Consider the following 15,734-nt stretch of genomic DNA (forward strand, 5'->3'; position numbering starts at 1 on the left):
TATTTTAATAAATCTATTAATCTTATCAACGAAACAATAACTTCATAAAGCCATCACCAATTCCATAGAATTTACACAAAGCTACTTTAATGGGAAGACTCGGAAAAGATAGGAAAATAAGTCTGCTGGGTTTTTAATTCTTTCTTTTGGTCTTTAACAACGGAAATCTATAATATTTCATTACTACTAATGGCAACCGCGTTTTAATTGCAATTAAATTAAAAAGATATATTTGTTCCCTTGAGAGTGAACTTTAAGATTCGACAATTACAATATTCCTTTTTCTCCACATTTCTGCCACTTTTCGAAGTAGTTTATTCGTTTAGTAGTTAGTCAGAGAGCAGTCAACAGTGGACGGCGGTTAGGCGGCGGTCGGGCGGCGGTCAGGCGGCGGATAGACGGCGGACAGACGGAGGTCAGGCGGCGGTCAGGCGGCGGTCAGGCGGCGGTCAGGCGGCGGTCAGACGGCGGACAGACGGCGGACAGACCGCGGTCAGACGGCTGTCAGACGGCGATCAGGCGGCGGTCAGGCGGCGGACAGACGGCGGACAGGCGGCGGTCAGGCGGCGGACAGACGGCGATCAGGCGGCGGACAGACGGCGATCAGGCGGCGGTCAGGCGGCGGACAGACGGCGGACAGGCGGCGGTGGGGCGGCGTCAGGCGGCGGTCAGGCGGCGGACCGACGGCGGACCGACGGCGATCAGGCGGCGGACAGACGGCGATCAGGCGGCGGTCAGGCGACGGTCAGGTGGCGTCAGGCGGTGGGTAACACGTGGCGCTCGTGCGCGGTGCGCTCGTGTCGCAGGCGGTGGTCGGAGCGCCCGAACAACAACCCGCAGTACTTGCACGAGTAACGCTTCTCCTTCGTGTGGCAGATCATGTGGTTCCGTAAGTACCTGCAATACGAGGTTATGTGTTGTGTTGTTTTTAATTTTCGCGATTATTACACATTTAAATAAAACTAGTTATAACGGATTTGAATCCACCCTACCCGTGACCACGAACACTGTAAAGTGCTCGAAACGTCGGGATGCCAAAAATAATTAATATACGCGATTCAAATCCGTTATAACTAGTTTTATTTAAATGAGATTGTGTTTTCACGAAGATTTTGAGCTCACTAAATAACTATTACGGCTACTTTTGTAAAATGGGGTATATCGTGTGTAACGAATCCAAAATCACAACGCTTGATAGAGGCAAGGCTTTCTAATTCTTCCGTGAATCACAACACGCTGCTTAACTTTGCCGATTAAAAAAATAAATTTGTAAAAGCAACCTTTGATATCGGATACATAAGAATTGGGCCAGGCTCTAGGACATAATTTTGTTAAAATCACTTTTTTTAAAACAAATCGCTTTGTATTAAGTCAGTTAAGAGTTTTATTGCATTTGTTTTAAGGCGAAGTTCACATTTGCCTACTTTACTATATTTGTTTTTGTAAGCATTGTCATGTGATATACATTACAAAATAAGCCTTTTACTATTGGTCTAGCTCTATGTTAGTTTTGAAAATATATTGCACTTCGTTAAATTTTATTCAAATATATTTACCCAGGTTTGCAAAATGTCATATCACAAAGTTCACAGGCGAACATCTTGACGTCTGCGTGTATTAGCCTGTGGTTCTTTAGTATTGACGTTGTAGAGAAGAACTTCCCGCAGTCTGGGCATTCATATGGCCTCTCCTTTGAATGACTCCTTTGAAATTGAGAGGAAATTTTAAATTAAACACAATTCATTGAATTTCAGCGAGTAGGGGCAGTTTATATGGTAGAGAACTGTCCATAATACAGTGAATAAAACATATTGGATTTTTCTATAAAAAATTGTCAAATTGTAGTACTCTTATTTGCTGGGTATCTTGATTAGGTGCCTTAACCTAAATTGTTCAAGACGAGACATTTTCCATAAATATTGAAAATTAAACTAAGCTATATGCTGTGCCCAAGCTTGCCTACGAATGGCACAGAATAGGAATGGCTGGAGGAAGGTGGTGTGAAGTGTTCAGGAGAGCCACATGCATGGTGGTCACCCTCAGTAATGAGGAAATGACTAGGAATAAGAATATCCAAGTATAGTACGACACAACTTAGATGTCGCATCGGCAAAATTCGTAAAACCGATCACATCCGAATTGAGTATGCTATCCCAAATTATCAATATTTATTTCTGATGCGAATATGATCTTTACACAAAGGTAATAACTTGTAATATCATGTGATCTAATATATTCGTCAATTTGACACGTCGATTTACATGCACTTGCTTTCTCTGACGCGTGAATCTATAGCGACGAATAACGTCGAATGGCGCGATAGGGAGCTATTTGTATTGATTGTATAAATCGGCAGTAATCGGTTTTATTTTCATTCCGTTGCATTTTCCGATGCCACATCTAATTTGTGTCGTACTATAGTATTTAATTTAAATAGAATTGTACTTAAAGTTTATTAAAGATGTCAATTTAGATTAAATAATATATACTACACCTTATATGTATTTGTAAATGATACTTCTTAAAAAACCTTTTTGAGCAAAACTGACACAGATGGGTTTTCTCCTTATCATGTACTTGCCGCCTGAAATAAATAAAATCACATTATTTATATATATGTAACATCGTGAAGTGGATAAGATTTTGATAAAATGTCTGAATGTTGATCAAAATGGTACAAATTTTATGTAAAAATCAGCCATTTTTATATGATGCGCGTTCATAAAAATAGCAATCATTAGTAGTTTTAATAAGGAAGATAATTTTTTTATGATAAACGTTAAATATTTCTATTTTTAAAAAAACTAATGTAACTATTTATTTTAAGACAAATTTATTTTGGGAAATTTTTGATAATCGTAATAATTTTAATTATCTAAAAATCTTGTTTTTGTTACAGTTACATACATAATAATTTACATAATTTTTATCTGTAATTCAATTCATTCAATTTAGTTATTCAACACAAAAAGTACTTACTTGTGTTGAGTCAAAGCAATAGTACTTCTAAAGGCTTTGTCGCACTGATCACATTCATGAGGTCTGTCCTTGGTATGGATGAGAGTATGCTGATCTCGTAATGACTTGGATATAAATCTTCGGCCACATGGAACACATTCAAATGGTAGTAGTGCTGTTTTATGAACCACCATACGATGTGAATTTAAATTAACAACATCTGGTACATGAAACAAAGTCCTAGTTTATTATTTACTAATATCTTTGTCATTTCTCTGTCTATAATTTAGTTTTTATAGTCTGCTAAGTTATTTATTACCTAGTTTTAGAACAAATAGATTTTTTGAATGTTGACATGTTTGGTGTTGAATGTTGGGTTTAAAGTTAGTTTTTCTTTACATAATAAATATGACTCTGTTCATAGAATTATAGAGTCATTCTTTACAGGAATTTTGAACCAGTTTTTCTGTGTCATGTTTTAGTAAAATTTTAGATCAATATCATGAGAATGGTGGGTTTTTTACTTGTTATAATACAAACTCACCTTTATTACATTCATCACAGTGCTTTTTAATACCTAGATGTTTGATTTTATAATGTTTCAGTCGTGAACTGCAGCTAGAGAACATCTTATCACAGGCTTTGCATTTGTACCTCTTCCTTATGAGCAGTGGCTTGTGTTGGAACATGTGTTCTTTCAAGTTCCGCACTGTCTTACCACACTCTTCACACATCTGGTTAGGTTTTTCCAAATCTTTTTTTAATTTTTTGCTTTTAATCTTTTTCATTTTGTTTGGTGACACATGTTCTGTTATAAAAAATAACTTTAACAAAATTATGCACATAAAAATGTTTATTAATTTTGAAAAAAGCGCAAAGGTAATAATGGGATATAATCCAAGCCATATTAATGCAACAACTACTGTGTAGTACTTGAAATCAGGCAAGAGTTTAATCGATTAAGAAATTGGATATATATAGATTCAGTTTTGTTTTTATAATTGGTGAATTTAATATAGTATTACTTAATTTAACATATTGCAATTACCATTTTCTTTACTTTCCCCTATTGTATTCTCATATTTTAATTGTTTTATAACACTGAGAAGCTCATCATCGGACTGGAGTTCCTCCAAATTATTTTCGTCTTTAACGTCTAATGCTAATTTAAAATCGGTATCTCGTTGTGTATCATCATCCAAAAAGTTATCCGATTCTTCTTTTTTAATATCGTCTATTATAAATACTTCAGTCTTTTGTTCTTTCTCTTGAAGTGATCGTAGGTATTCATCATTTTTTAAGGCTAATGTTTTAAATTTATAGAACGACAGTATGTTCAAAAAACATGTTTCGCATAATTTCGATGTCAGTTTTGACTCTGTTTGGACCTGTAACAGGATACTTAACGTTTTTAGGTAAATATTTTTAATAGAAAATATTGTTATAATTTACTTTTTTATAATGATTTCTTACCTGTATGCCTAAGCAAAATAACAGAATATCTGAATATGTTCGAGTGTCTTCTTCCAGTAGGTCAGGTAAAAGGCTTATGTCTTTTTCGACGGCGAGTGTAAGACAAATTCGGCAAACGTTCATTTTCACTGTTATTCATATAAAAAATATTTGATTTATAGAATTGTTTTGAATGTAATATTTTTGAAAGTTATGACTTTTCAGCACTTAATAATTATATACACTGTCAAGTGTCAATGTCAACTTATGGTGTAGCAATAGATTACGTAAAAACAGACAATATATGAATTTTAAAACTGTGGGTTATATTCACTAGAGGATTATTGATCGTAATAAAATGCAGGGACTTAAATATCGATAAAAACACAGTAACGTTTTCTCTGCAAGTGCAAGATAACGTTATATTTGAGAGAAACGATACATAAAAACGATATTTTGCTATGCTTTGTATGTGTATAACGTTTAAATTACGTTACGATACCTTTCTAAATTAAACGTTTCTAAAATATCGTTATAAAAAATAATAACGTTATTATTTATTGTTCTATGCCATTTCTTTTACTCAATGCTGTTTACTCTCTTTTTCGTATTTTTTATCGAGCGTCGTGTCTAAAGCAATAGCGTACGTTTTGTGATCGTCAGCGCAGCAATTTAACTGAGACAAGATTTGACTTAAGGAACTAGTGACCAGCTCTGAGTTTGTTTAAAATAATTTATAAATCTCTTGTATTTTTTCTAAATTATAATAAAATCTTTAGCTATATGCGTTACGTAGTTAACAACCGTTTTCAATATCATATATGTCTATTTTTTTTTACTAGAGATTTTTCGTAAATAAATATTTTGTTAGGGGCTAATTTCAAACACCTATCGTTAATAAACGGATCCGTAGATTGATATAATATTGGAACCAGTTAACTAAGCCAACTTGATAACTTTACTTATTAAAAAAATCGCTCGCGATTACTTATTAACGTTAATTAGTTCCGCGCGATCCTAATGTTATATAACGTATTGATACCATTTTAATATTTCTTTTGCAAACAATTTTTCAAATATCTGATTCAAATATAGATACCATAGCAAGACAAATATTTAATACTGAATTGAAAGAAAGAAAAGAAAGAAGACGAACACTAGTTATTATAATCGAACTAATCAGAAAGCATGAAAAAGAAAAATAAAATGTACTTGTATGTTATTCTAAACTAAATAATAAAAAAAAAAACTTTTTACCGAACAAAATAATAGTTGCAGTAAGAAGTAGCATATTTTAACGTCAAAGGTCCAATTGGTTTTATAGAGCTTTTATTCTATTTAATTATATAATTTCTATAAACTTACATGGTTCTGCAGGATGAGAATTAACTGACATATCTGTCTTTTGAAATTTAGGAATGAAGTGAAGTATTTCTCCTGATAGAATGGTCCCGGAAGCAAATAATCGCCCAATATCCCTATCGTTGTTACGGCCTACGAGATCCAATACAGATGAGAAAAATAAGAATAAAACACGTTTCAGCGTCCTAATATTTAAGCCTGAATGTTGTACTACGCACATATGTGACGATAGAAGAAATGAATACTTTGTCCAATGGAGAATGTTAACTAATTTTGATTATTAGCGCTCTATATTGTCTGTCAAAAATAAAAAATAACAGTGAAAGAATTAATTCGATACGTCAATTAGTTTCCGAGTTATAAGTAAAACAAGTTGTTACGCATGACGCGGACTGCCGGTGACGGTGTGACGTCATTGTACAACACGCTCAGTCTGGCTCACTCGGTCCGCCCGCGACTGCGCGCCCGCGCTGTCGTTATTATACCCAAATACTTTTAAAAATGTCCAGTCCAAATACTAGGAAATCATGTGTTTTGATTAAATGTAAAAATACAACTACCAATTCGCCGGAAAAGTTGTATTTTGTAGTTCCAAAAGATGTTAAAACGCGAAAAAAATTGATAAAAGCATAGCTTTTATCAATTTTTTGTAAGCGATTAGATCGATTACAATAGCGTATTCATAGTACATATACTTGTATCTCGTCGCAGAGCTCGATACCATCGAACATGTATTTCTCATCTATATCATGTACTACCTGAGGAGAGGAATAATCAAAGGACGATATACGGTCGACAAAGTAGACGAGGCGATGGAGGTAATTTATTCCTTTCTGAAAGAAAACTCCAACTAATGTCAATTTTCTATTAGCGAGTTAATGAAAAAGACGAAAAACGTATCACAAAAATTATTACGAATTTGTATGTCGGAAGATACTGTATAATTTTCATTACAGTAATTTTTCGATATCTTTCACAAGAATAAAAGAAACTTTGCCCATTCGTAAATTCAAATCGTTTATAAAAAATACTTTGGTAAAAAAGGCATATTATTCGATACAAGATTTTGTAGATGACAAAAAAGCTTGGAATTAATACCTGTTTCCAGGCAGGATACATTACATACATATATATAATGGTATTTAACTAATATGACTGTATTTTTTAAATATTGAAAAACTGAGTAACTTCTGAGTTTCTTGCCGGTTCTTCTCGGTAGAATCTACTTTCCGAACCGGTGGTAGCTTCAATTAATTGTTAAATGACGATTCAAAAGTGCTTTTAAAAGCCTACTTGAATAAAGTTTATTTTGATTTTAATAGCGAAAAAAAAATATTTTTTTCTGCCAAAATTAGTGTATTTTTTATCGAAATCTCGATAACGATGATCGATACATGAAAAATGTATAGGACCTTAATTGTAGATCGCACAAAAAGCAAAAAAAGTATTCCATAAAAAAATTCGTATCTCGATAGGGAACCGAGGTATGATAAAAAGTGATACTAAGCGGTACGCTTCCCGCGCGGCGTGTTGTGAAATGACGTCACAGCACTCGCGAGGCTTTAAGCGGGACTCGATACTTTTCGAAACTTTGAATGCCTATAAAACCAAAACTACTACGTATTTTGAAGTAAAACAAAAACTAGTGTATTTGTATACATACAGGCTTTACTGAAAAAAAAATTCAAGTGATTTGGCATACCTAGTAACATTCTACATTACTAACTGAAGAGCTCAAATATATTAATCCATGTATGAGAACAAGATGCTACATCAAAATACTAAATTTTTTAAATGAGTTGAAAAATTACCATACAAATAAAATAGAGTTAACGGACACAGAAATAATGTAAGCTAGACACTGTAATCGATTCGAATCAATTAGAAGCAATACTTTATTTTATAAATTATTATATTATTATTTTCATTATTAACTGATCAACCAATGATCGCCATTAAAGTAAATAAAAGACGAAAGCTAGGCAGCAAATTATTTTTTATTATTTTTAATAGACACAATTTCAGTGGATTTTAAATAATTTATCAATAATTATAAAGAAAGTAGTTTTATACATTCAGTTTTATTACACTTACATGTTTTCAATAACCAACTAAGAATGACTTAAAACAAAGTTGTTAAAAAAAATTGAAGAAAGATATTATTTTTTAATTTTTAGTTATTTTACTTAGCAACTGTGAACCCCGTGTAAACAAAATTCTGTCTTTTAAATTGAGTTATTTACTACAATGGATAAATATATAATAACATAGGGTGAATTAACATATATTAAATTATAAAGGACAATTTGATTAGGAAATTCAACACTAAAAACATAAGAAAGTGTCGTGAGTTTTATCTAAAAAAATATTATAATATAATGTTATAGTGTCAAATTGAACCAACAAATTATAGACTACGATAATATTAGTAATTAATTATAGTATTACGATATTATTAGATATATAGTAATACTTCGCAAACGGTTTATGTCTTTATTGTTAAGAAATGTCCATGCATTAAAACGTTGCCAGCTTGATTCACGAACCTAGCCTGAGCTATCTAAAAGGCCAATGAGATCCTAGCTTGTAATTCGCGCGTATTCGCGCACTTTTGGAAGATAATAAGTTTGGCAACGTCGCATTTTTATCGTTATATTAACGTTATATTGCCTGTCATTATTTCGTTCTGTTATTTTTAAAACGATATAAAAAATATTGAAAACGATATGTATGCTGAGGTAACGATACCATTATAACGTTATTATATCGTTATGAATTATGTTATGAGTAACGTTTTAAGTCCCTGATAAAATGAGACTGATTAAAATATGATGATAGCTTTCAGTACCTTATTTTAAAAAAAAAAATAGCTGTTTAAAATTATATTTTTCATGAATATAATGAAAATAAAACTTGCGACACAATGAAAAATGCCTTTTCGTTAATACGTAGTTTATTTTTGACAAGTTCTTTATTTCTTTTTGTCTCAGCTACACATCGCTTATGAAAATTTTATTGAAAGGCTATAAGGCTTGTATGTTTTGTTGCTTTTTGGGAGGGTAGATAATTCAGACAAGATTATTATTTGTAGCATTTATTTTCATGTAAGAATATTGGATACAAATCGCATTTCTCGTATCAAATTTAAAAATACCACAATAATATAGAAACTTGTACATTAGATAAAACAAAGCAATCTGGACGTTTCACTTCCACACATTACAATAATGTTCAGGACTAAATTAAAATGATCCTCTTAAAAAAGTAGGCAGGCACATTCAACTTATATCTAAAATAAAATCAATTAAAAAACGTAATCGATTCCTTCGTGTAGTTAAAATTGTGATGTATGTTCACAAAATGCATGCAAAATGATGCCAAAAAATACTGTTACAAATATATTTACATACGACGGTCAGTATGAAATATGAATAGGCATAAAGTATACAGCTGCCATTTTGTCTAAGTGATTAAAATGCGTACATAAAAGAACTTAATTTAAATACGTATTATTTATTAAATAAAATAAAAAACAACAGCTAAATATTGCATAACATTCACACACTCGGTACTTATAATTTAATAAAATATTATTTACTGAATATACAATACAATTTGAAAGAAAATGATATAGTTAAAAATCTATTATTTATTTAAAAAAAGGCTACGCGGTTAAGTGTTAGCCGTGAAAAATTTAGTATTTAACTAAATTACTATAATCTAGTCTGAATTACTTGTCAATTTTAATACTAGTTGTCTAAATAAAATTCCGTTTATAAAAAATAAATAAGCACATCACATTCTCATATGTAGAATGTTTCAAAGAAACTCAACTTAAAAACTAAGTTGTCACAATAATTTTATAATTTCTTAATAACAATCCACAATTTAATTGCGGCATTGCTAAATAAAATAAACTGTTATGGCTTTCGTTTTGTACTAAATAAAACTGGTTGGTAAAAAAATAGACATTAAATATTTAAGTACCAATATTCAATTTAACTTTTTTTTTTAAATAATAGAGACACCAGTATCATTTATAATTGTAACTATTTTATAAAAACGCTACATTCGTGACAAGATTAAGAATAGTCTATTCCTTATAAAATGCACTTTATTATTACTTACATTATTATCGATTAAATGTACAAAATATGTGTAAGAAATTGCTTCTAGTTGATATATTATTGAATATGTAATAAGAAATGTTTATGATGTAGCGTTAATCATTAAAAATATTTGTAAATATGAAAAATTTTACTATAAATATTGAACTAACAATGATATCAACGGCAGTTTGTCTAGCTATCTAGATGCATCAATCATGATAATTTACTCGAATTTAAATTAAGGCCGATATGCAAAATGATCGGTGGAATACAGACCGATAAATTCGGTATTGCTAATATGCTTATAGATAATAATATTAAATATTTCGCGAGCCACAGCTGTCACACCGGAACCAGACATAATTTATACATTAATCTTATCGATTACATCCTTCCAAGTTATGTCAAAATTAAGTTCGTAGCTGCGACTACTGCTAGTCGTAACTTAGAACACGATTTTGGTTAAATTCATGACACGAAAGCCACCGAAATGTCAGATCGAACTCGTTTAAAGTTCGTGACTTCAGTTCGAATATCAAAATCTTCGTATCAACGAAGTGTGGCGACGTGGCCGGCGAAATACTTAATCAAGTTCAGGGGGTCGAATCGGACGAACATTTGAAAATCGATGTTAAATTTAGACTTTAGGTTTTCGGCGGCTAGGACTCCGCAGGCGGCACGGGCACGGCGAGCGGCGAGCGCTGGCGGTCAAACATCTCCAGGATCAGCTTGGGGTCGGTGCCGGCCGGCACCGTCACGGTGCCCGTCTGTGGACGCGGCTCATGAGTACCAGCGCACGCTCTTCTCCGCGCGTGACGCCCGCGCGTGTCCCGCGTGTCCCGCGTGTCCCGCTACTGAACACGCATGTCCGGGTACTATACAGCCCACGGCAGTCGTCGCTTTTATCGACACGAACACGAGCGGACGCCACAACATTGCGAAGATTCTTATACTAGAGCACTTTTTAGTTTGTTAATATTGGAATTTGACCTTGAGTAGCTCGATTTGGTTAGAATGGTAATTATATAATTTATATCTGATATAAATGGATCAAGCCTAGGAGTTCAAATAATAAGGGATGTAGCATGCTCGAGGACGTAGGCCTCTTGTATATGAAAAGTATATATTAAAGCAAAGTGTGGGATACCTCAATACGAGTGATGACGCCCTCCTCGCGACTGTGCTCTAGGACTACAAACAAAAACATAAAGCGGCTGTCAAACATATAAACGTACGGACATGTAACATAAACATATAAATATGGTGGGACGAAGCTTTGTAACAATTGCTTAAGTTTTCTTAAAAGGATTCTGCTGACATTTATTTCGTTGAGATGTATGTAACTTTACAATTATTTAAATTCCTTTTATATTTTGATGAAAATTCTAATCGTATCCAATTAATAGCAGTTCGTAACAAAGTTTTATAAAAGGCAGGGAAAAATAATTTGAAGCATAAGTGAGAATTAGCTTAAAGCATAAGCTATAATCGATAAATAAATCTCACTTACACCTAAATAGAATACTTGAATAAAATAAGCAATTTAAATTTTATAGTTGCATACATGCGTGGATTGCGTATTTGCAACAATATGGGATACAAAAATATACTACTGAAGGAATCTAATCATTCAAACTGCGCTAATGAACTACAGTCATGGAAATATGTATAATTAATAATTTCGAAATAAGTGACCTATATAACCTCAATAGTAATAGTGTTAAATTGAATTGAATTGTACGTGTTGTGACTTACTGTTTTCGTTAGTGGAGTTGGTGGTCGTCGTGGTGGTGGTGGTGCTGACGCCCCCGTCCGTGTTGTTCTCGTTTATCATTGTCCTCGTCGTCGTCTTTACGACCATGGAGGTCGTGTTCACTTGTGAATTCTAATTCATACGTAAAGTAAAGTGTAAATTTCCCACGGCTGAGATAAGGCCTCCTCTTCCATGAAGGAGAGGACTTGGAACATATTCCACCATGCTGTTCCAATGCGGGTTAGTGGAATGCACATGTGGCAAAATTTCGATGAAATTAGACACATGCAGGTTTCCTCACGGTGTTTTTCTTCACCGTCGAGCACGAGATTAATTATAACACAAATTAAGCACATATATAAAGTGGTGCTTGCCTAGGTTTGTACCCGCAATCATCGGTTAAGATGCACGCGTTCTAATCACTGGGCCATCTCAGCTCTCATACGTAAGTCATTTTTATATGTAAAATTTAAAAAGCGGCATAATAGCGGCATAATCTTAGGTCACATTAGTTTTTAAGTCAAGTAACAAAATAGCTGCCGAATGTATTCAATTATTGAACTCACTTCAAATTTAATCTAATGACACTATTACTCTTAGTTTCTAGAAGCATCATCTTTTATTTCCTACTAGTAGTCGCCCGCGGCTTCGCTTGAGTTTTAGGGTGTTGGTTGTCATGTGTTACACAAGAAAGTAGCCAATGTCCTTTCTTGGAATTCAAGTTTGCTTCATGACAAAATTCATCAAATTCGGTTCAGTGATTTGGTTGTGAAAGAGCGACAGACAGACAGACCGGGATACTTTTACATTTATAATATTAATATAGATGTACATGTACGTGTAGGTTTCTCAATTCACTGAAGCTCATTTACTTGGTGGTAGGGCTTTGTAAGCCCGTCTGGGTAGGTACCACCCACTCATCAGTTATTCTACCGCCAAATAGCAGTACTCAGTATTGTTATGTTCCGGTTTGAAGGGTGAGTGAGCCAGTGTAACTACAGGCACAAGGGACGTAACATCTTAGTTCCCAAGGTCGGTGTGACATTGACGATGTAAGGAATAGTTAATATTTCTTACAGCGTCATTGTCTATGGGTGATGGTGACCCAACATCAGGTGGCCCATATGCTCGTCTGCCAAACTATAACATATATATAAAAATAGGACAAGTGAATCCGTTTGTTAACGAGCCTGTCTCACCTGCAGGTTGATGTTGAGCTCGGCGGCGTCGGCGGCGTGGTCGCGCACGGAGTCCACGGTGATGTCGCCCGACGCCGCCGTCACGTCGTGCGCCTCGCCCGCAGCCTCCTCCTGCGACACGGCCGTTACCACTACAGTCTGTTATACGATCTCATTTACACATTACATACACACGTTACACTACGGCTTCTATATGCTAAATAAAAATTGTCTACTCCACACAAGGGGAAAGACTTAAATTTAAATATTCTCGGAGTATTTTTTAGTTACATTAGTATTTTGATTTATTTTATGAAGGCATTATTCTGACTAATTAATGAGAAGCGTCAATACCGGTTAATGTCAGTTAATTGGGAACTATAGATTACATTAACGATGACAAAAACATATAACTTCAACTCAATAATATAATATGCTATTTGACAATGCGAAAAATAAATTGTGAATAGGCTATTTGGCAATGCGAAATATAAATCGTGAATTATATAATTGTAATCAGTGTATATTATGAGTTTAAAAATGGTTATTTACAAACGAAAGTTGAAAATAATACATAATTTATTCAAAAATCCATAAATAAAAATGCATTTTTTCAAACGTTTGTCACGTGACACAAAACGCTCCTGATTGGCCGGGCTTATGATGAAGTAAACTTTGCTTTTCTACTATATGTACCACAGATTAAAATACAGGAAAGTGACGTCACCGACCGCATTGCAGCGCCATATTGTCCAAGTAGCGTTTTTGCGCGCTATTTAAATATGGAATTTTTAATATGATATTTTTCGCCAAATATGTACTTGAAATAAAAAACACAACTTTTACTGGGTTCCTAAACTTTTACTAAATAATATAAAATTGATTTTAAAAACCAGTCAAATAGCCTATTATGACTATCATCAACTTCACAAATATACATGACATACATTAAATTACAAGGAAAAAGGATTTAGTAGCTAGTCCGTCTAGTGAAACATCGTATCGATTGTGGCGGTAAAATTGAACGCTCCATTTTTTGTGGGGTCAACGGGAAGGGCTACCACGTCTGCGACGTAACGCCTTTGTTCCTCCTATTTTGTGTACTGTACTGTTAATATTATATCTTTAAAAATAATAAACAAATGGCTAATCCTGAGGTGTATTTCTGCCTTTAATTAACAAGTTTAGCTTATCATAACAATTTATACTCACTTTATGTTCTCCATTAGTCAAAGGCGCTTCTTCAGGCGGACCGCGTAAAGCCGCGGCCCAAGGTGACAGTAAGACGTGACATTGCGCGATCGTCACCTTTAAAATAAGAAAAAACAACATTAAACAAACTCTAAAATAGGAAAAGAAATAAACATCTCATACAATAGTGTCGCTTATTACCTTAGTAGCAGAGAGCGTAATCCTTTGAAGTTCCGATGACGAATGAAGATATAGAGCCTCGCCTCGTTTTGAGAAGCAAAGACTGGAAATGCCACTGTAGCATAAAATATATGTTAAATAACGGCGTCTTATTATTTTTCAAGTTGTTCTCAACTTAGATTCATTCTAATTAAGCCTTAGATGGAATGTATTGTAGAGTAGTATATCATAAAAATACCTAGTATATATTTGAATTTTAGTAGTTATGCGATTAACTAAGAACGTAAACATTATCTCTATCAATCGTTTTCTGCTATCAGATGTCTTATTTTTATAAGTTCTAAATATATGTTTCAAACCCAGGCAAGCACTGCTGATTCATGTGCTTAATTTGTCTTTATAATTCATCTAGCGCTCAGCGGTGAAGGAAAACATCGTGAGGAAACCTGCATGTGACAAATTTCATAGAAATTCTGCCATATGTGTATTCCAGCAACCCGCGTTGAAACAGTGTGGTGGAATATGTTGCAAACCTTCTCCTCAAAGGGAGAGGCCATTAGCCCAGCAGTGGGAATTTACAGGCTGTTGTTGTTGTTGTTGTATTCAATTATTTGTCAAAATAAAAAGAAAAAAATATATATGTTTGGGGCGAGCACTCACTTGATGTCCTCCTTGCGCACGGCGGCGGCGTTGAGCTGGCGACGCAGGTCGGGCGACAGCACGAGGCAGTCGCCCAGGTTGGTGAGGCACAGCAGGCACCACTCGCGGTGCCGCTCGCCGCCGCTGCCCGTGCACGAGAACCACGCGAACGCCGTGCGACGCACCTGAACACACCCCACTTATGCAACGTGCCCGTTTCGATCCCCTTGGACTACGTATTGTAGACCCCCTTCTTAGCACAATTTTAAGGTTTTTTTTTTTGGGTAAAGTTGATGAATACACCCCACTTATGCAACGTGCCCGTTTCGATCCCCTTGGACTATATATATATATATTGTAGACCCAATTCTTAGCACAATTTTAAGATTTTTTTTTTTTGGGTAAAGTTGACTTTAACAATTGTTTGCTATAAGCACTGTTAATGTATACGAGGAGATCGAGTAGTGTATACACCGGTTTTGGGTATGGCACTCTGAGGTAGACGTAGAAAAAGTTCATTAGTTTTCTATGTCGTCTTAGGTGTTGGTATTTGTGGTACCGTCGTTACTTCTGATTTTCCATAACACAAGTATAATACGACACAAATTAGATGTAGCATCGGAAAATGCAATGAAATCAAAATAAAACCGATTACTGCCGATTTACACAACCAATAGAAATAGCTCCCTATCGCGCCATTCGACGCTATTCGTCGCTATAGATTCACACGTCAGAGAAAGCAAGTGCATGTAAATCGACGCGTCAAATTGACGAATATATTAGGTCATATGATATTACACGTTATTACGTTTGTGCAAAGATCATATTCGCATGAGAAATAAATATTGATAATTTAGGAAAGCGTACTCAATTCGAATGGGATCGGTTTTACGAATTTTGCCGATGCGACGT

At 34.5% G+C, this 15,734-nt stretch overlaps 2 protein-coding genes across 6 annotated transcripts in view; both read right to left on the reverse strand.

Annotated features, from left to right (window-relative positions):
* Nucleotides 1–730: 730 nt before the first annotated feature.
* LOC124529769 (zinc finger protein 708-like) lies at nt 731–4,642 on the reverse strand. The gene is made up of 7 exons (XM_047103674.1): nt 4,432–4,642; nt 4,007–4,346; nt 3,503–3,766; nt 2,980–3,178; nt 2,495–2,584; nt 1,557–1,703; nt 731–897 (listed from the first exon to the last, which is right to left on the reverse strand). Exons 1-7 carry the CDS (start codon nt 4,552–4,554, stop codon nt 756–758), a joined length of 1,305 nt encoding a protein of 434 aa, XP_046959630.1. The 5' UTR covers nt 4,555–4,642; the 3' UTR covers nt 731–755.
* Nucleotides 4,643–8,850: 4,208 nt separating this feature from the next.
* The window catches only part of LOC124544567 (lethal(2) giant larvae protein), a 46,790-nt gene continuing 39,906 nt past the window's right edge, over nt 8,851–15,734 (reverse strand). For 2 of the 5 annotated variants that reach the window (XM_047123171.1, XM_047123170.1), the window contains 7 exons: nt 14,844–15,007; nt 14,205–14,298; nt 14,025–14,120; nt 12,834–12,971; nt 11,637–11,766; nt 11,029–11,072; nt 8,851–10,648 (listed from right to left, as the gene is read on the reverse strand). In XM_047123171.1, the coding sequence (XP_046979127.1) occupies nt 10,541–10,648; nt 11,029–11,072; nt 11,637–11,766; nt 12,834–12,971; nt 14,025–14,120; nt 14,205–14,298; nt 14,844–15,007 (774 nt within the window). In that variant the 3' untranslated portion in view covers nt 8,851–10,540. Of the gene's footprint in view, nt 10,736–11,028; nt 11,073–11,636; nt 11,767–12,833; nt 12,972–14,024; nt 14,121–14,204; nt 14,299–14,843; nt 15,008–15,734 lie in introns of all 5 variants that reach the window. The other 3 variants (XM_047123172.1, XM_047123174.1, XM_047123173.1) reach the window with 3 other exon arrangements.

The sequence above is a fragment of the Vanessa cardui genome, chromosome 5 (genome assembly GCF_905220365.1).
Source record: "Vanessa cardui chromosome 5, ilVanCard2.1, whole genome shotgun sequence".
NCBI lineage: Eukaryota > Metazoa > Arthropoda > Insecta > Lepidoptera > Nymphalidae > Vanessa > Vanessa cardui.

Excerpts from the sequence above, each read along its gene's own strand:
- LOC124529769 (XM_047103674.1), bottom strand. The coding sequence starts at position 4,554 with ATGAACGTTTGCCGAATTTGTCTTACACTCGCCGTCGAAAAAGACATA. Across the intron at positions 1,704-2,494 it reads CATTTACAAATACATATAAG|GAGTCATTCAAAGGAGAGGC; the intron begins GTGTAGTATATA and ends TCAATTTCAAAG. Across the intron at positions 898-1,556 it reads ATGACATTTTGCAAACCTGG|GTACTTACGGAACCACATGA; the intron begins GTAAATATATTT and ends CTCGTATTGCAG.